We start from the raw sequence: 21,091 nt of genomic DNA on the forward strand, positions 1-21,091 counted from the left end.
GGAAAATTTGAGAACCTGCTAGCCAACATTTGTTGGCGGAAAGTCCGATCGTGTGTACGGGGCATAAAGCCTCATGTACACTGCTGCTGGTAAACGGATGTTCAGAGACAGTTGGATGCTTTTTTCAGCTGCCCCTGAACTCATCCAATGTTATCTTATGTGTACATGTACACAGGTTTGTTTAATGTCGTTTTTAGGCAGCTGAGTTTAGAGGCCTTTTTTGGAAAGCAAAAAAAGAGTTCAGACGCTGAGTTTAGAGGCATCTCAAGCACCAAACGCTTCTAAACGCGGCTAAACATGGCTAAACGTGGTAACTCGTGTTTAGCTGTGCTTTGTTTACAGGCGTTTTTCATTTTTGGCTATTTTGAAAAAAAAAATTTTTTTAATTTTTCAAACGCTTCCAAACGCAAACGCCTGAGTCTTTTTTCAGGCGCTATGCAGGTGCTATTTTTAGCACTGTAGCGCCTGAAAAACGCCTCCAGTGTGAAAGGGGTCTAAGCCTAAGAACGTCATTTCCTGCTTCTTTTTGTTTACAGCATGGCAGCAACCATGAAGCACACATGCTTTTATAAGCTTATTACAGCTTTATAACTATGTATTCTATTCCATATATTTTTACCTACACTGAACTTTACTTTTTACGTTGTATTTCTGATGCCAACTGTGTGACAATAAACTCACACTTTGTTTTAAGTCAGTCTGATTATCAATGCTATTCACCCAGAAACGCCCTTGAGATACAAGAATATTAGATATTGCTTCTATTCTTCAAACGCATAAAATATGCTTTATTTTTGTGTAGAAAAAGTAGAAAGAAAGAAACTGTGAAATGTGAAAAATAAACAGTAAATATATTGTATGACTTGTGCTGGTATTCATCATTGAAGTATATAGGCAGCCTTCATTTTCCACAGCCAAACATGGTTATGTCTTCAGAAAGGTTGTACAAATCATCACAGAGCTCCTCATACTCCTCATTCTGACACTCCCTTTTGTTTGGCCACCATTCAACCCAGGATCTGCTCCCGATGATGTAGGTATACCTAGGAGAATAGATGACAAATGAACAACAAAGTCTATCAGTGAAGGCTTTCTGCCAATCAGGTTCATAAGATATCTACAGGTAGTGTATCAAAATCAAATGGACTTACTGATTGTTCATTAAAAGCCTTAAGAGCCCATTGACTTCTTTGTGTTATGTTTACCACAATGTATGACAATGTACTGTAGATTACATATATTCATGCAGAACCAGAGGCATAGCAAATCAGTTATGGGGAGGAGAGGGGTAATGGGTAAAAGATCAGCTGCAGAGAGACCAAAAGTATTACTAATCCTTTACCCTACCTGCCTTTTTTGGGCACAGCTTCCAGAATTTAAAGAGGAATTGCAGTCTGCTCACATAATTTGTAATAAAAACATCTTTGCCATTTTGAAGCTTCCCTCCAACCACTTTGCATAGTTCATACAGGGGGGAAGGAACTTAACAACCAATAATTTCCGGCATCATGTTCTTTATATTTTAGCTGTTAGTGGAGAAATCCCGCTGACAGCTGAAAGAACCGAGCCCCCAGAAGATATCGGTTTTGGGTTCTGGGTACTGATACTCCTTTAAATGCTTAGTATCGGCTTGGTTCTTTCAGTTGTCATCGGGATTTCTCTGCTAACAGCTAAAATGTAAAGAAAAGGATGCCGGCAATTATCGCTTGTTAAGGAGCGGGGCCGCTGCATCCTTAGCAACCGCTGTCTTCTGAAGTCGGTGCAACCCTACTTTTTTTTTTTTTTTAATATTCAGCTTTCAGCTGTGCTAAATAAGGCTGTTGCTTACAGAAATGGAATGGAGTGATCTCCCTTCATTAGATGGCAAAAAAAAGATTAATGTATGAGCTGGGAGCTAAACTGGGTTTGAGGACAGGGTTCTGAGAGGTCTCTACTTGACTTTGTGATAAATAATATATAGCCTAGTAAAGTTTGTTCACGTACAAAATCAGTGGCGAATGATATAAAACACTTTATTTATCTATGTTTGAAATTGTATATCACCACAATCTGAAATGTAGTCTATAAGCAATGTGGTTACTGTATCACAGAGATTGGTAATTTCCATGAGATTAAAATGTAATAAATATTTCTGCCCATGACACCACCACCCTTCTCAAAAGCCTTGAAACAATTAAAATTAACCCACACGGGGGACTAGGTTGCATATGTGGCAGGGAATGAGGGAAATTACACAATGTAGTGAATTAAAGAGATCCAGGCTCTAGTTGTAAAAATAAAAAATAACAAAGAATTTATTTTCTTTAAACTTTACTAAATTTACTAAAACTTATAGAAATATTGAAGCATGTGAGCTATGTGCTGTAAGGCATGGTTGTTTGTGTTTTGGCTTTGCTTACATTCTGTTAATGATTTTCTTCTTGAATATTCAGTAGGGTAACAATTTTCTTAATTGTATCCTTGGATTAAAAAGCTTGGAGTGATTGTATACAGGATAAATATATATACTCCGGTTTCCTCCCACACTCCAAAGACATGCTGGTAGACTAATTGGCTTCTGTCTAAATTGGCCCTAGTATATGAATGTGAGTTAGGGACCTCCTTGAGGGTAGGGATCGATGTGCATGTACAATGTATATGTAAAGTGCTGTGTAAATTGACAGCGCTATATAAGTACCTGAAATAATATGTATATATTTTTAATAACAAACAAATACCATACTTGCCTGCTCTGTGTAAAAGTTTTGCACAGAGCAGCTCCGATCCTCCTCTTCTGGGGTCCCCCCGCTGGCACTCCTGGCTCCTCCACCCTCTGCCGAGTGCCCACCAAGCCTCTTGCTATGAGGGCACTCGAGCATGCTCCCTTCATAGACACGGTCCATAAACTCACAGAGTGCGGCTCAGCCCTGTCCTGCTCCCTCTTCATTGGCTGTGATTGACAGCAGTGTCTGAACCAATGAGGAGGGAGAGAGATAAGAGAGCCTCCTTCTCTCGTGCACAGCGCTGGATTGAGATCGGGCTCAGGCGAGTTTAAGGGGGGACTGGGTGGGGGGAGCTGTACAGAGAAGGTTTTTTTTTATCTTAAAGCAGAGAATAAATTAAGTTAGAATTCCCTTATTTAGGATAAATGTTTTTCAATCTATGAGACCAGTAGTTAAATTCCTAAGGCTTTGACAAAACTTACGTATTTGCTGCTGTTTGCCATACATCATTGAAACTGCCAAATATTATGTAATCTAGTCCTTTCTTAAACTTCAAGGCCTCCCGACATTTAACATGACTGATGAAGGTTCGTTTCTGGTCCTTAGCATTTTCATCGGTTCCTATAATTTCCAGGGAAGACAAGGGCTAGATGTTACCAATCAAAAAACAAGCGGTAGCACACTCTTTTGTAGCCATCTTTCATTTTACTTTTTGGGTGCTAAAACTAAAATGTAGATATACAATATGTAGGCGGGGCCACATGGTGCTATGAGGAAGGACGTCACGGCCGAAATGCGTTAGTCTTATAATTGTATGTGGCAAATAAATATTCATGTTTCATCAGATATTTCCGAGTAGCCAGCTAAATTTAATTATATTCCTTGTGGACTGAGTGTGGAGACACTTCAGCCAGGGCACCGGCTTGACCACTAGAAGTTGAGTCCTGCAGTGCAGCGAGGGTAAAGTACCATTTTCTCAGTAGCAAAGTATTTGCCTAACAGTCCCAAAGCAATTTAGTATTAGCATCTCCCTGACAGGTGCAGCAACTCTCAGTAATGTGGAGGCACGGCGGAATAGGTCCAGCTCTGAAATAGTCACCTTTATAAGGCTTACATTACCGAAGCAGCATTCCCTTTTTAATTTGTCCTGTTTACCATAATCACTGAAAGTATAAGAACTTCCTAAAATCTTCCAATGGGGGGTACTACTTCTAGAGACACCTCGGGATACCCTCACTTTGAAGGAATTTCCTCTCACTTCCTGTTTTGGCTATGGGATAGGAAGTGATGGGAAATCTCCCCAACAGGACACAAATGGTTAAAAATAAAACTCCCTTACTCTATACAAAATGAAAAAAAAAATTCGTTTAGCTTAGTTACTTTAATAAACTCCCAGTAGCCCACTAAACCAATGTATAAGATTAAAAAAAACTAACCACAATGTACAAAGCCATCCACAACTTTGCCCCCAGCTGCATCACCCACCTCATCTGCAAATATCGGCCAAATTATCCTCTCCGTACCTTCTATGACATTGTGCTCTCTATCTCCCTTGTTACCTTGCCCCACACACCTCCAGGACTTATAGAACCTTCCCATCCTCTGGAACTCCCTGCCCCACTATGTCCGGTCAGCTCCCACTCTATCCACCTTTAGGTGATCCTTGAAAACTCATTTATTCAAGGAATCCAACCCCATCTATACCTAAGAACTGTACTTGAGTCACCTCCATCAGATCATCCCCTGCAGCTATTGCCTTTTGTACCTACCACCTCCCCCTCTCTTTAGATTGTAAGCTCCATGAGCAGTGCCCTCCTGTTCTCTCTGCATTGAGCTGTATTGTAACTGTACTGTCTCCTTTACATTGTAAAGCGCTGCGTAAACTGTTGGTGCTATATAAATCCTGTATAATAATAAAGTGAGTCTCTGTGATTGTCAGCTCCATCTAGTGGCCATCATGTAGTCTGTTTCTGATCAAAGTACCTCAAGAGAAATACTACGTTATGGCCACTGGTTGGTGCTGAGGATCATAAGAAATTAACATATCGATCCAAATATTGTCAGAATTTGTGAGGGTTGGGTGAATGTTTGTGACATTTGTCCAACATTTTTTATTATTATTTATTATTCTTTTTTTATATATAGAAATAGACCCCTTAGGCTGGCCATACATGGTCGAATTTTGAAAGAATTTTCTTTTGAAAATCAGAAAATTTGTGATCCGATGGTTCCACCATTGATTTCGAAATTCGGCCAACCAAGCCTTCAATTTCACCTCCTGTTGCTACAGAAAAGATTTTTTATGGATGGGAATCTTCTTCTCTTTCCGGGAATTTTCTTTTCTTGCACATGCGCATTTCTTTTTTGATTACATTTCTCACACGATTTTCCCATCATTGATCAGAAAATCGTTAGTTTTTCAAAAAATTCCAAACATGTCCAATTACTCAAATGGCCGCACGAAAATCGGCTGTTGCTGCAGGCCACTAATAGTGCGAAATATGAACGAAAATTCTTAGTTAAGATTTTCTAAAGAAAATTATTTCGAAAATTCGACCCATGTATGGCCTGCCTTAGTGTGGATGGGGAATCAATTTTTTTTTCTCTCAGAGACTTTATTTGAGCTGCAGAATTTGACAGGCGGCTCCGCTTGTCAAACTCGCCCACTTAGTAAAATGGGCTCACAGCTGTAGTGTGATTTTTCTTTTACTACAAATTTCCCCCCTGGAATTGAAAATAAAGAAAACAGCAGAAATTCAGAAGGCAGCAGGATTGCCTTCTGAATGCCTGACAACTGCTGCTATACCACCCTCATTAAGCAATCCACCATGGATTGTTTTTCAGAGAGTGGAAAGCATTACTGCCTGTTTGTAAGGCCCCATACACACTATTAGATCTTCTGCAGATTTTTGTCTTCAGATTCTGCCTGATTGCATGCAAATTGAAATATTATATGGTTTTGGTAAATCTTAAGACAAAAACCTGCAGAAAATCTAATAGACTGTAAGGGGTCTAAGAGCCCTAAAAGAACCACACAATGGTCACACAGGAAAAGATCATTTGCTACATTACCATTCTTAAAGACTTTGGTTATACGCATTACGTATCGGTCAAAGTCGTTGGCATACTGTGTCTCAAGAAGAGTTGCTTTGTACACTGTCAAGAGAATGAGAATGTTGGTTATGCTATAAATAAATACAGTATATCAGCAATGTGAAACACTACCTAGGTGGGCACAATATAATTGCAATACATATGAAAATCTAGCAATACCATTTTTGAAGGGTATTGACCTTGGATCCTAAGAAGCCTGTATCTATGTGAGCAGCCCCAAAAGTCAACATATCCAAAGAGTCCATGCAATTGAAACTAATATTTCATTTACAGAAGAAGCCATAGGTGTGCACAGTAGTGTTGGCCGAATGATTCGAGCAAAAGTTTGGCGAACACCCAAATTTGCAGGGCACTCGGTGGGTTGTTCCCAAAGGGCCTGGTATGGATTGGGGGCAGGAACCCCATGCCATTTTTTTTTTCTGATTTTTCTATTGCTGGCAATGGTATTGTGTTGCCGGAAATTTAAATGTCGTCTTTTTTCTTTAGAAACATCAGTTTTGCTGCAGTAGGTTCTAAATATGGTACAGATGCGTTACTTTACAGGCAGACTAAGGGGACCCCAGGCACAGTATTTAAAGGGATTTTTCTTTTTTATTGTTTTACTTTAAGCATTATTAAAATCACTACTCCTTTAAAAACAATTTTTTTTTTAAGTTTTTTTTGCACTGATACATGTCCCCCAGGGCAATACCCGGGCTCCTATACCTTTTTTATGGCCAATAACTTGCATATAAGCCTTAAAAATGGGCACTTTTGATTTTTCACGTTCGGGTCCGATAGACTTAAATGGGCTTTGATGTTCGGGTCTGAACTTTTGCTATGTTCGGCAGTTCTGGTGCGAACCGAACTGAGGGGTGTTCAGCCCATCTCTAGTGCACAGCCTACTACATTAGAGTGTGCACCCCAAAGCTCAAACCACATGTTTTTTTCTGAAGCCTCAGCTGCACAAGGCAGTGAATAAATGGGAAGTGCTCTGTGCTGAGTGGCTTGCTGTTCATTCACAAACTGAAGCATAGTTAACACAGTTTACTATGCTTCAGTTATGAATGGACACAGTGAGCAAGTGTGTTCCCTGTGTTTATTTAGAAAAGGGTTGGTAAATTACGTATTTACTAGCCCCTCTCCTCGCTCTCCATCCTGAAACATCCCCCGCAGCAACTGTGGGTAGAGGAGAGGAGGGAAGCCAGCAGCACTGTGGGGCAGGGGCAAACAAGGGGGAGGGGGAATTGGCACAGCACAAAGTGAGTAGGATGTGCCCAGGCACACCTGGCACAACCCCTGCGCACACCTATGGTCTGCAGTAAAAAGTTTAGTGTCCAGGTTTCTTCATATTTTGGGTGTTCCCAGTTACCTTGTGCTATTCCCATTCTTCCAGCTGCATATCTTTATAGCAATGGGCCTCCTCATTGTGGCCATTGCAGGTGAGTACATATGGGAGAGCAAGAGCTATAAACTTGCCGCTGACATCCGTTTACACGTAACCTTTTTGTGCTTTAAATCTCCAGCATAAGAGTCTACCCATGACAAATGATGGACGATAACCATAAGTCAGATATCTAACAGTGATATATCTCACCATAGTCTATCCCTGTTTCACACGCCTTTTCCTTTCGCTCTAAGGCGCTGTAGCTTTCTGCAGGATCCTGTGACATCAAGCAATTCCCTTTAAGAAAAAAAAAAGTCAGGATAAGAGAAGAACAAAGTGATATACAGTCCAATTCCCCTTCTGTCCAGTCCATCAGGGCCGGTCTTTATTCCAGTATTTTACAGTTCAGTTTTTTCTCCAAAAATTGGAGAAAAAAATGGGAACAGAGTACAGGTTATACATAAATGGGCATGCCAAGGGCAGCAACTCCACTTTTAGAGCCCTTTCACATTGACAGCGTGGGCGCATTAGCGGTAAAGCGCCGCTAGTTATAGCGTCGCTTTACCGTTGTTTTAGAGGCATTTTTTAGAAAGCACCTGAAAAACGCCTCAGTGTAAAAGGGGTCTTATTCTTTTTTTTTTTTTTTTTTATAGTTTTCATACATAGGCCTCTAGTAGAGTCACTTTGGGCAGGGGACCCGTGGAACCCAGAATCCCTTGGGGAGGTTGAAAAACCCTTGTTTCAGCTTTCCATGCACCTCTAATGTCTAAGTCACCCTGTGTCTCTAATAGGGGCACAGGGTGACCGAGAACCCCAGTCTGATCTGTACTAATTGAACTCACTGTACATATATATATATATATATATATATATATATATATATATATATATATATATGTATATAGTCTCATACTGTTGGGGACTCTTTGCTGGATTGTTTGGGGTGTGGCTGTATTCCATTGTTGTATTGTGTCTATCTGCCTTGGATATTATGGGATGTGTATGTAGATTAGCTGTGAGCGGGGGGGGGATTCCTCCAACAGCTCTCCCTGCTGATTGGACAGTCTACTGATGAGAAGTTTGAATATCTCTGTGTACCTGTGTTTCAATAAACAGTTCCATGTTGCAGTTTTGTAACTGAGCTAGTCTCGTCTGGTTCCTACAATTTATGGTAAATGGGCTGTAATATCTGATGTCTGAAGGTCCAGACTGGAGGAAGCAGTGTGCTGACGGAAGCACTAAAGCGGAGTGTGGGATGTTCTGTTACATTGGTGGTAAGCAGTGGGACGCTTCCTGCAGTCTGGGACATCCACTGGGATCCAAGATCAGGATAGCAGACTTTGGTCACCCCAGCGGATATATGGATCTGGCATCAGAGTTCCTGGGGCTGCTGCGGATCATCCTTTCAGCATACTCCAGGACTTTGTCTGTGGATATATACCTGGAGCTCAGGCAGCAGATTCAGGTGGAGCTCTGGATTGGAGCCCTCCAGGTCGCTGGTATGCAACAGAGAAAGTGCTTCCCAACCCCAGAGCACCGGGCCAGTCACCAGTGGGTGTTGAGGATGGAATTACCGTTGACTGAGTTGGACAGGCTGATCCAGCAGGAGATAGAGCTGGACAATCATTATAGGGCTCTGCAATGGCACGCAGAGAAGAAATATTTAGGGGAGACAACAGAATGCTTTGGGGATATGACAGGGATAGGACTTTGGCAGCCCTGGATTGCTGTGGGAGAGCCTTACAGATGGTTTTGTGTTTGGTGATTAAGGAGAACCCAACCTTGAGGACCTGCAAGATTACAGAGAGGCTATGTTGGGTCTTGCAGAGGTCTCAGAGCTTAAACTGGACCTCGAATATTTGCTAAGGAAGGAGCAGCATCTGGAAGGGGCATACAGGAAACTGCTAGAACATGTTCAGCAGCATGCCAGAGAATCGGCAGTGGAAACTCCGGAGATTGCTGTCTCCAAAACTGAAGTGCTGACAGCAGGGCAGAGCTCTGCTAACCTCTGCCCACCACCGATAACATCTTCTGGGTTCTACGGACAGAAGATGGTGAATCTCTATCCCCAGACACCAGTTCCAGAGACTGGGGATTTAATAGACTCCTCTGCTGAGGAAGGAAAACCTGGTTAGCCTCCAGCAGAAGAGCCATCAGGGCCAAATATCACTGAGCTCTGCCCAGATCCAACAGCAGCATCTTTGGAGTTACAAGAAACTTCTCCAGCTGAAGCGCTGACAACCGGACAGAGGGTCCACGACCTCTGCCCCACACTTGCGGCAGTTTCGGAGGCCTAGGGTGAGAAGGAGATGGTCACTTCCCAGTAGCAGATTAGGATCCAGGGGGAGAAGGGAGAGGAGGTGTTCATCCTCCCTTCCAAACAGTTGGCCAGGGTGGAGGAAGCGATCCTTCCTCCCCAGCAAAGATCAGTGCACCTGGGAGACAGTACCAGAGACATGTCGTCCCAGCAGCTAGATGAGGGTAAGGGGGATGAAGCACCGGCTCCCCTTCCCAGCAAGAGACGGCACCCCAGAATGATGCCAACAACCCAGCAGAAGAGCTGGCAACAGAGCAGAGTGCTGCTGGCCTCTGCCCTCAACTAACAAAAGATGCAGTGTCCACCTGTATACTCCAGGGATGCTGGGCAGTCGGCCCAGATCCCCAACAGCATGATGAAGTGAGCAGTCCCACATCTATGGAGATAGTAACCCTTTCAGACCACATATTCGTGTACATAGATGATTTATTGTTTGTGACAAACAAATTGGGGATTTGCAATCCTTTTGACCTATTTGAATTGAAATACTAACAAATTGTCATTCACAGGATCAATGAGAGCAAGTAAAATTTGTTTCTTGGACGTGCTATTGGTTTCCACTGGGGATCGTGTTTTTACACGCCTCTATAGGAAACCCCTGTCTGGCAACAGCCTTCTTATGGCACAGTCTAATCATCCCACACACACCATTAAGGGGATCCCGGTGGGACAATTTATCTGTCTAGATCACATATGCAATGAGGACACAGATTTTGAGAAGGAGGCAGGAGAATTTTACAATAGGTTTAGACAACGGGGTTACCCCGTTTGGATGCTAGAGCGTGCATTGAGCATCGCTAAAAATAAGAACAGGGAAGATCTTCTCTCTAAACAAAAACGGCCCCAAAATAGACATAATGACAAACCCACTGTAGTTACACCATTTAGCCAGGAATTCTATCAGATTATAGAAGTGGTTAATAAGTATTTGCCCCTCTTGTTTGAGGACGAGTCTTTGGTGAAAATTCTAAGTGGGGGACAAACTTTATACCTATTAAGGCACGGTGCCTAGGTCCCTCTCTTTCTCCTAGATTTTTTCGTTCCAAGCCTAAACAATCAACCACATGGTTACACTTTAAAGGCAACTTTAGGTGTGGGACCAGGGATTGTCCTTGCTGTCTGCATATTTCTGGAGGTCAGGAGGTGATGTCCAGCAGTAATGGCAGGATCTTTCATTTAAAACATTTTTTCAATTGTAATACCACGTATGTCGTCTATGTCATTACTTGCAAATCATGCAATATCCAATATGTGGGACGCACCACTCACAGACTACGCAATCGCTTTCGTGAACACCTAAGCGACATTAGAAGAGAAAAATCCACTAATGCAGCGAGGCATTTTAACAACCACCATGGTGGTAATACAGGTCTGGTGCAAGTACAAATAGTAGAAAGGGTTAAACTCTCAGCCAGAGAGGGTGATTTATTTAGACTTTTATGTAGGAGGGAAGTTTACTGGGGTCTCCTAATGTGATAGTCTGCTGCCAAAAGCGGAGAGATGTGACGGAAGTCACTTTTAACGGGGGGCCTGTGAAACCCAGAATCCCTTGGGGAGGTTGGGAAACCATTGTTTCAGCTCCCCATGCACCTCATATGTCTAACTGAGAACCCCAGTCTGATCTGTACTAATTGGACTCACTGTACATATATTGTCTCATTCTTTTGGGGACTCTTTGCTGGGTCGTTTGGGGTGTGGCTGTATTCCATTGTTCTATTGTGGCTGTCTGCCTTGGGTATTATGGGATGTGCATGTAGATTAGCTGTGAGAGGAGAGGGGGGGGACAGCTCTCCCTGCTGATTGCACAGTCTACTGATGAGAAGTTTGAATATCTCTGTGTACCTGTGTTTCAATAAACATTTCCATGTTGCAGTTTTGTAACTGAGCTAGTCTCGCATGGTTCTTACAATATATGGGCTGTTATATCTGATGTCTGAAGGTCCAGCCTGGAGGAAGCTGTGTGCTGACGGAAGCACTCAAGTGGAGTATGGGACGTTCCGTTACAGCCCCTAATAAAATTAATATAAGCAATAGCTTCTAAATGCTACAATTGAAATGATCAGACTCACTGACATCAATGCTGGAGGTTATTATTGCATCCACTGACACCATTAATGGGGGTTTTCTATTGCATTCACGGATAACAATAATGGGGGGTTAGTATTGCACTCACTGACAACAGTGCTGTGGACTAGGGATGAGCTTCGAGTTCGAGTCGAACCCATGTTAGACTCGAACATCGTCTGTTCGCCCGTTCGACCGAATTGCGAACGATATGGTCCGTTCGTGCCAAATTCGTGTGGCGCGTGACGGCCCATAATTCACTGCGACATCGCAGTGCATTGCTGGCTGATGATTGGCCAAGCATGCACTATGACCCACATGCTTGGCCAATCACAGCGCCGTCAGTAGAGAGAGCTGAAATTGGCAAAAGCCAGGGTGGCTTTGGCCAATTATGGCTCAGGGGGTTTAGAACATGCCCCACACTATATAAGGCCGCCTGCACGGCGGCCCTGTGTAGTGTGTTCTGGCATGCTTAGAGAGAGAGAGAGACAGTGTCATTTCATTTGAGTTAGCTAGATTAGGCAGGACAGTCAGTGAGTTAGCTGCACTTACAGTGTATTGTGTATATATATGCATCCCAGGTGTTGTATATATATATATATATATATATACACACTATATTCAGTTTAGCTAGATCCGTTCCTGTTATCTTCCTACTGACAGGCAGGCTTGTCTTGTTACAGTATTTACAGCTACCTGAAGAAAATTGCTGGTGTTCTTTTGATCCTATTAGTACCACAGTCAGGCAGCTAGACTATTTACAGTTAGTGTAGTGTGTCCTCCTCACAGTGTTCAGTTAAAACTACAAGTTAGTTTAGTGTGACCTCTGCACAGTGTTCAGCTAAAACTACAAGTTAGTGTAGTGCATCCTCCTCACAGTGTTCAGCTAAAGCTACAAGTTAGTTTAGTGTGACCTCTGCACAGTGTTCAGCTAAAGCTACAAGTTAGGGTAGTGCGTCCTCTTCACAGTGTTCAGCTAAAGCTACAAGTTAGTTTAGTGTGACCTCTGCACAGTGTTCAGCTAAAGCTACAAGTTAGGGTAGTGCGTCCTCCTCACAGTGTTCAGCTAAAGCTACAAGTTGGTGTAGTGCGTCCTCCTCACAGTGTTCAGCTAAAACTACAAGTTAGTGTAGTGCGACCTCTGCACAGTGTTCAGCTAAAGCTACAAGTTAGTGTAGTGGGTCCTCTGAACAGTGTTCAGCTAAAACTACAAGTTAGTGTAGTGCGACCTCTGCACAGTGTTCAGCTAAAGCTACAAGTTAGGGTAGTGCGTCCTCCTCACAGTGTTCAGCTAAAGCTACAAGTTGGTGTAGTGCGTCCTCCTCACAGTGTTCAGCTAAAACTATAAGTTAGTGTAGTGCGACCTCTGCACAGTGTTCAGCTAAAGCTACAAGTTAGTGTAGTGGGTCCTCTGAACAATGTTCAGCTAAAACTACAAGTTAGTGTAGTGTGACCTCTGCACAGTGTTCAGCTAAAGCTACAAGTTAGTGTAGTGCATCCTCTGAACAGTGTTCAGCTAAAGCTACAAGTTAGTGTAGTGCGTACTCCTCACAGTGTTCAGCTAAAACTACAAGTTAGTTTTTTGCAAGCTCTGCACAGTGTTCAGCTAAAGCTACAAGTTAGTGTAGTGCATCCTCTGAACAGTGTTCAGCTAAAGCTACAAGTTAGTGTAGTGCGTACTCCTCACAGTGTTCAGCTAAAACTACAAGTTAGTTTTTTGCGAGCTCTGCACAGTGTTCAGCTAAAGCTACCTGTAGAAAGTTGGTGGTGTATTCCTGATCCTATCACTACCGCAGGCAGCTAAATAAGCTACAAGTTAGTTTTTTAGAAGCTCAGCACAGTGTTCACCTAAAGCTACCTGTAGAAGGTTGGTGGTGTTTTCCTGATCCTATCACTACCGCAGGCAGCTAAATAAGCTACAAGTTAGTTTTTTGTGAGCTCTGCACAGTGTTCACCTAAAGCTACCTGTAGAAGGTTGGTGGTGTTTTACTGATCCTATCACTAACGCAGGCAGCTAAATAAGCTACAAGTTCGTTTTTTGCGAGCTCTGCACAGTGTTCAGCTAAAACTACAAGTTAGTGTAGTGCGAGCTCTGCACAGTGTTCTTCTAAAGCTACCTGTAGAAGGTTGGTGGTGTTTTCCTGATCCCATAACTACCACAGGCAGCTAAATAAGCTACACGTTATTGTTTTGCGAGCTCTGCACAGTGTTCACTTAAAGCTACCTGTAAAAGGTTGGTGGTGTTTTCCTGATTCTATCCCTACCGCAGGCAGCTAAATAAGCTACAAGTTAGTTTTTTGCGAGCTCTGCACAGTGTTCAGCTAAAGCTACCTGTAGAAGGTTGGTGGTGTTTTCCTAATCCTATCACTACCGCAGGCAGCTAAATAAGCTACAAGTTAGTTTTTTTGCGAACTCTGCACAGTGTTCAGCTAAAGCTACCTGTAGAAGGTTGGTGGTGTTCTCATACTACAGGCAGGCAGTTGATTTTGCTAGCTGCAGTATCAGTATATATATATATATATATATATATATATATATATATATATATATATATATATCCCAGCTTAGTGCAGCTACAGGCCATTAGTATGTCTGGAAGGCCAACAAGGAGAGGCAGACAGTCACAAGCCAATAAAAGAGGGCAAGCAGGCTCTGTGTCTAGAGGCAACAGTGCTGGTCGTGGAGACGTTGCATCCTCATCAGCACATGGCCGTGGGACACACTTGGCCTTTTTTTCGTCAGCTGGCTGTGTTGAGCTGCAACATGCGGAAGACTTGGTCGAGTGGATAACCAAGCCGTCCTCATCCTCCTCATCCTCTCTCACCCATGCTCAGGGTACTTTGTCTGGCAAAGCAGCTGCCAACGCGGCCTCTTCCCTCGGCTCAATGGCATCAGTGACTCCTTCCCTAGCCCCACCATGTCCTCCTGAGGAGTCCCTCGAACTGTTTGACCACAGTGTTGGGTACATGCTCCAGGAGGATGCCCAGCGTTTGGAAGGCTCTGATGATGATACTGAGCTAGATGAAGGCAGTAACGTGAACACGGACAGAGGGGGTGTCCAAGAAGGACAGCAATCTGGCAGTCATGGTCCCCCTGCTGCAGCATACTGCCAGGTTTCGTATATGGTGGTGTTCTGCGCTTAGGACGGGCTTGTGACTGAACTGCAGCCCCCCAGATAAAGAAAGCCCCAAAGGTGCGATCCAGTAATTATAAAATCTGAATTAGGGGATTGGCGCTGTTCACTAGTATGAGATAAAGAGATCCACTATAAACAAACTGCTACTCCAAGGAAAACATTTTACCCCAATTATAAATGAATGAAAAATGTAGCACAGTGTAAATGCTGTTAGAAAAATAAAAATAAGTGCTAGGAATGGTCACCAAAATGTGCAGACTACCCAAAGTAAAAAAGAATATAATACATAAAAGATATGTAAAAAATGGAACTCCAAACAATGAGTGATCGGTCAAGTGTGTGTAGAAAGTGGTTGTCAGAGTCCACTGAGAATGAATGATGTTTATGCAATAAAAAGTGCGATAAAAAATATAAGTGAGTTATACCTAAGAGTGGGGGCAAACACACTGTTGCCCACTATAAATAAGTGTGTATACTGGTGTAGCCAAATATTAAAAAATTATATTGTTTGGAAAAAATGTGTTGAAAAAAAATGAAAAAACACAAAACAAAAATAAAAAACAAAAAAACAAAAAAAACAAAAAAACATAGAAAAAAAACAAAGTCCAGGTAACCACAAAATTGTTAACAAAAAGCAACACAAAAACAACAAGTGCCGTGAATATTAGTTCTGTCGTTCAGTAAAACAGTTCTAGTGCAACAGGCTAGTGCATCTTCAGAGGTTACAGGTAAGTCCGTCCCAATAGTTGTATACTGTCCAGGGTGGAGTCCCCTCTAGTGCCCCCACTCACCAGAGTGCCCAACCCCTGCAGGGGTAATGAGCATGTAGATCCAAATCTGATGATCCAATCGGTCGGTGTCCCCCTCACCACCTTTTATCACTTGTGTCACCAGATCGTTCTCAGAGGACATCCATCCGGAACAGTTATCATGTGCAGGGAGAAGAGAAGAGCCTCATAGTGTAATTCCGAAAGTAAATTTATTAAACTTAAGCTCACAACAGGAATAAATAAAATCCGAAGATTAAAACAAATAGAAACAAATGGCACTCTGCCGGCTGACTCCACGTGAGAAGCCGCAGACAGAGCGGAATTACACTATGAGGCTCTTCTCTTCTCCCTGCACATGATAACTGTTCCGGATGGATGTCCTCTGAGAACGATCTGGTGACACAAGTGATAAAAGGTGGTGAGGGGGACACCGACCGATTGGATCATCAGATTTGGATCTACATGCTCATTACCCCTGCAGGGGTTGGGCACTCTGGTGAGTGGGGGCACTAGAGGGGACTCCACCCTGGACAGTATACAACTATTGGGACGGACTTACCTGTAACCTCTGAAGATGCACTAGCCTGTTGCACTAGAACTGTTTTACTGAACGACAGAACTAATATTCACGGCACTTGTTGTTTTTGTGTTGCTTTTTGTTAACAATTTTGTGGTTACCTGGACTTTGTTTTTTTCCTATGTTTTTTGTTTTTTTTGTTTTTTTGTTTTTTATTTTTGTTTTGTGTTTTTTCATTTTTTTTCAACACATTTTTTCCAAACAATATAATTTTTTAATATTTGGCTACACCAGTATACACACTTATTTATAGTGGGCAACAGTGTGTTTGCCCCCACTCTTAGGTATAACTCACTTATATTTTTTATCGCACTTTTTATTGCATAAACATCATTCATTCTCAGTGGACTCTGACAACCACTTTCTACACACACTTGACCGATCACTCATTGTTTGGAGTTCCATTTTTTACATATCTTTTATGTATTATATTCTTTTTTACTTTGGGTAGTCTGCACATTTTGGTGACCATTCCTAGCACTTATTTTTATTTTTCTAACAGCATTTACACTGTGCTACATTTTTCATTCATTTATAATTGGGGTAAAATGTTTTCCTTGGAGTAGCAGTTTGTTTATAGTGGATCTCTTTATACTGCCAGGTTTGCTCCAGTGATGAGGAGGGAGGGGATGATGAGGTCACTGACTCAACGTGGGTGCCTGATAGGAGAGAGAAGGAGGAGGAGGCACATCACCAATGAGGCAGGATGCCCTCCAGGGGCGAGCCTAAGGGCAGCACACTGACTGCATCACACCCCAAAGCTCCGCATGTGCAGGGCGCTGCTGTCTCTGCGCGTTATTCAAAAAGTTCTTTGGTGTGGGCCTTTTTTGAGACGAGTGCATCAGATCGCACCGCTGCTATTTGCAACATATGTCTCAAGCGTATCTCGCGTGGCCAAAACATCTCCTGCTTGGGCACCACATGCTTGACCAGACATATGTTGACCTGCCATGCAGTTCGTTGGCAAGCGTATCTAAAAGACCCACACCAAAGAACAAAGAGGACCTCTCCTTGCTCCTCATCAGCTGAGATCTCCAACCCCACTATACCTTCAGTCCTCTTTGAGACCTGCACTGAGAGGAATGAAGGTATAGAATTAGGTGTGTCACAGCCAAGTACTTGTGGGCAATCTGCTTTCGGTACACCGACGTCAGATTGTACCAGGCAAATTTCCCTGCCCCATCTGCTGCACCGCCGAAAGAAGTTTGCTCCCAGCCATCCACATGCCCAGCGGTTGAATGCTAGCTTGGCAAAATTGCTAGCACTTCAACTGCTGCCTTTTCAGTTGGTAGACTCTGCCCTCTTCCGTGAGTTTGTGGAATGTGCGGTTCCTCAGTTGCAGGTACCCAAACGCCACTTTTTTTCACGGAAGGCGACTCCGGCTCTTTACCGGCATGTGGAAGGCAATGTCCATGCCTCGCTGGACAGGGCGGTCAGCGGTAAGGTGCATATTACCGCAGACTCATGGTCCAGCAGGCATGAACAGGGACGTTACCTAAGTTTCACTGCGCATTGGGTGACTCTGCTGGCAGCTGGGAAGGATTCAGGACAAGGTGCAGTAGTGTTGGAGGTTGTTCTGCCACCACGCCTCCAAAATGCCACTACTAATGATTGTGACACACCTCTCTCCTCCACCTCCTCCTCCTCTACTTCCTCCATGGCCTCTTCCTGTGCTTTGTCCTCGGAACCAGCGGTGGTCCGTAGGCGTTCAAGGGGCTACGCAAGTACGCAGGCCAAAAGATGCCATGCCGTGCTTGACCTGGAGTGCTTGGGGGACAGGAGCCACACTGGGGCAGAGGTTCTGTCAGCTCTGCAGGGGCAGGTTCAGAGGTGGTTGACGCCACGCCAACTTAAGGCAGGAATCGTGGTTTGCGACAATGGCACCAACCTCCTCTCTGCCCTCCGACAGGGACAAATGACCCATGTGCCCTGTTTGGCTCACGTCCTTAACTTGGTGGTGCAGCAGTTCTTGGGCAGGTACCCGGGCTTACAGGATGTCCTGAGGCAGGCCAGGAAAGTCTGTGTGCATTTCTGCCGGTCATATAATGCCAGTGCTCGGCTGGCGGACCTCCAAAAAGGAGTTTAACCTGCCCAAGAACTGCCTAATCTGTGACATGCCCACCAGGTGGAACTCAACGTTGCCCATGCTGCAGCGCAGCAGAGGGCCATCAAGGAGTACCTGTGCGACTATGGCACCAGAACAGGGTCAGGGGAGCTTGTTTTTTTTTCCCCACGCCAGTGGGCCATGATCAGGGATGCATGCACTGTCCTGTCACCATTTGAGGAGGCCACGAGGATGGTGAGCAGTGACAGTGCATGCATCAGTGACACTGTCCCCCTTGTCCACCTGTTGGAGCACACACTGCATGGAATAATGGACAGGGCACTTGAGGCAGAACAGAGGCAGGAAGAGGAGGACTTCCTTAGCTCTCAAGGCCCTCTTTATCCAGACAGTGTTCCTGCGTGCCCGCCGATCACACAGGAAGGGGACCAGGAGGAGGAGGTTTGTGTCAGTATGGAGGTGGAGCCTGGCACTCAGCATCAGCAGCAGTCTTTAAGGGATCAGTCCCAAGAAACACATGGACTTGTACGTGGCTGGGGGGAGGTGGCTGCGGACCATGTCGTCCTTAGTAACCCAGAGGACTCCGGACCGAATGCCTCAGCAAACCTACGCTGCATGGCCTCCCTGATCCTGCAAAGCCTGCGTAAGGATCCTCGTATTCGTGATATCAAGGAGAAGGACCAATACTGGCTGGCAACCCTCCTTGATCCACGTTACAAGGGTAAGGTTATGGACCTTATCTTGCCATCGCAGAGGGAGCAGAGGATGAAACATCTTCGAGAGGCCTTGCAGAAAGGTCTGTGCAACGCGTTCCCAGAGACTGGGAGGTTACAAACTCCTGTTTCTGGACAATGTGTTGCTGAGGCTTCGGTCAGTCAAAGAAGGAGCGGTGGAGAAGGTGGCCGTCTGACCGATGCGTTCAGACAATTTTTTAGTCCGCAGCCCCAAGGTATGATCAGTTCCAGCAACCATTGCCAGTGTCTGTTTTACATGGTGCAGGAATACCTAGGGGCAAGATCTGACTTGGACACCTTTCCCACCAAATCCTCTAGGTTACTGGGTCTTGAGGATGGATCACTGGCCAGAGCTTGCACAGTATGCAACTGAGCTACTGGCCTGTCCAGAGTTCTTTCGGAATGCACATTCAGTGCTGCTGGAGGCTTTGTAACCGATCACAGGGTGCGTCTGTCCATCAACTCGGTCGATCGACTGACCTTCATAAAAATGAATCAGTCTTGGATCACCACCATCTACCAAGCACCTGATGCTGATGTAACCGAATAATATTTTTTGAAATCTCAGATCCCTTCAAAGACTGCCTATGCTGATGCTGAGTGACTATCCTGAGTAATTATCCTCTTCCTCCTCAATGATCACGCTGATAGCTTGTAAGAACATTTTTGGTTCTGGGCGCCGCCACCAGTGCCTAAGGCCCAATTTTTCAGCCCCTGTTTAACAGGGGTGTGTAATTACAATTTTTGATGCAATACTTTGCAGCAGGGCTCGTTCCTGCGTTCCAACTAGAGTATCTGTGAGGGGTTGCAGTGTTGTGGCACCAGCACTAGTGCCTAAGGCCTTATTTTTAGCCCCTGTTTAACAGGGGCGTGTAATTACAATTCTTGATGCAATACTTTGCAGCAGGGCTCATTTCTGTGTTCCAACTAGAGTATCTGTGAGGGGTTGCAGTGTTGTGGCACCAGCACCAGTGCCTAAGGCCTAATTTTTCATCCCCTGTTCAACAGGGGCATGTAATTACAATTCTTGATCTAATATTTCACAGCAGGGCCTGTTTCTGCGCCCACCAAGAGCGAGTGAGGACTTACAGTGTTGTGGCATCAGCACCACCACCACCACCAAAGGCCCAATTTTTCTGCCCCTGTTCAACAGGGGCATGTAATTACAATTCTTGATCTGATATTTCACAGCAGGGTCCTGTGAGGGCTTACAGTGTTGTGGCCACAACAACACCTAAGGCCCAAATTTCTTCTGAGTATATAGGGCAGGCCCCTACTTTCAAACATCCAACTTACAAAGGACTCCTACTTGCAAACGGAAGGAGACAACAGGAAGAGAGATTAAATCTACCCCTAGGAAGGGAAATTCTCTCCTGTAGGAGTTAATATGGGAAAAACATTTCTCCTTTCCACTGATGCTTTATCACCAATCCTTGTTTCACAAAAAAACCCAAATTTTCAAAAAACATTTGTCATTGGGACAAAAAGGGAGGTGAAATCTTCTGAAGAGGAGCGCAGACAGCAAAACAAATGTCACAGGGTAATAACCCTTCCCTATGTTTTCCAAAAAGCTTAAAATAGATTTTTTGGCTTGAGCTAAACACGTTACAAATGTACCAGTTCAAAATTTCAAACAGATTCTACTTAACAACAAACCTACAGTCCCTGTCTTGTTTGCACTGCCTGTATACTGCTGTTCAGAGTACAGAGCCTGTATACTGCTGTTTCCTTTTTTAATTTGGGTGCGGGGTTCCCCTTAATATCCATACAAGACCCAAAGGGCCTGGTATGGACTGGGGGGTACCCATGCCGTTTGTCTCACTGATTTTCATCCATATTGCCAGGACCCGACATTACATTAAAGCCGCAAGCAGTTTTAAATGACTTTTTTTCCTTTAAAAATGACATTTTATGCAGGGACTGTTCTAAGCACGGGAAACACGCGGCAATTTACAGGCATACTATAGACACCCCCCAGGTACGATATTTAAAGGAATATTTCACTTTTTTTTTTTTTTTTTACTATAAGCATCAATAAAATCACTGCTCCCGAAATAAACGCTGTTTTTAAAACTTTTTTTTGCATTGATACATGTCCCCTGGGGCAGGACCTGGGTCCCCAAACCCTTTTTAGGACAATACCATGCAAATTAGCCTTTAAAATGAGCACTTTTGATTTTGAACATTCGAGTCCAATAGACGTCAATGGGGTTCTAACGTTTGTGCGAATTTTCGGTCCGTTCGCAGGT

The 21,091-nt window shown here is 44.0% G+C and overlaps 1 protein-coding gene across 1 annotated transcript in view; it reads right to left on the reverse strand.

The window, feature by feature from the left end:
• Window positions 1-817: 817 nt before the first annotated feature.
• Window positions 818-21,091, reverse strand: part of LOC141133437 (complement C3-like) — a 363,837-nt gene continuing 343,563 nt past the window's right edge. The window contains exons 37-40 of the mRNA XM_073622825.1: window positions 7,393-7,479; window positions 5,775-5,858; window positions 3,185-3,323; window positions 818-1,043 (exon numbers count right to left, since the gene is read on the reverse strand). Coding sequence (XP_073478926.1) covers window positions 902-1,043; window positions 3,185-3,323; window positions 5,775-5,858; window positions 7,393-7,479 — 452 coding nt within the window. The 3' untranslated portion in view covers window positions 818-901. The remainder of the gene's footprint in view (window positions 1,044-3,184; window positions 3,324-5,774; window positions 5,859-7,392; window positions 7,480-21,091) is intronic.

Source organism: Aquarana catesbeiana, linkage group LG03 (genome assembly GCF_042186555.1).
Source record: "Aquarana catesbeiana isolate 2022-GZ linkage group LG03, ASM4218655v1, whole genome shotgun sequence".
Lineage (NCBI taxonomy): Eukaryota > Metazoa > Chordata > Amphibia > Anura > Ranidae > Aquarana > Aquarana catesbeiana.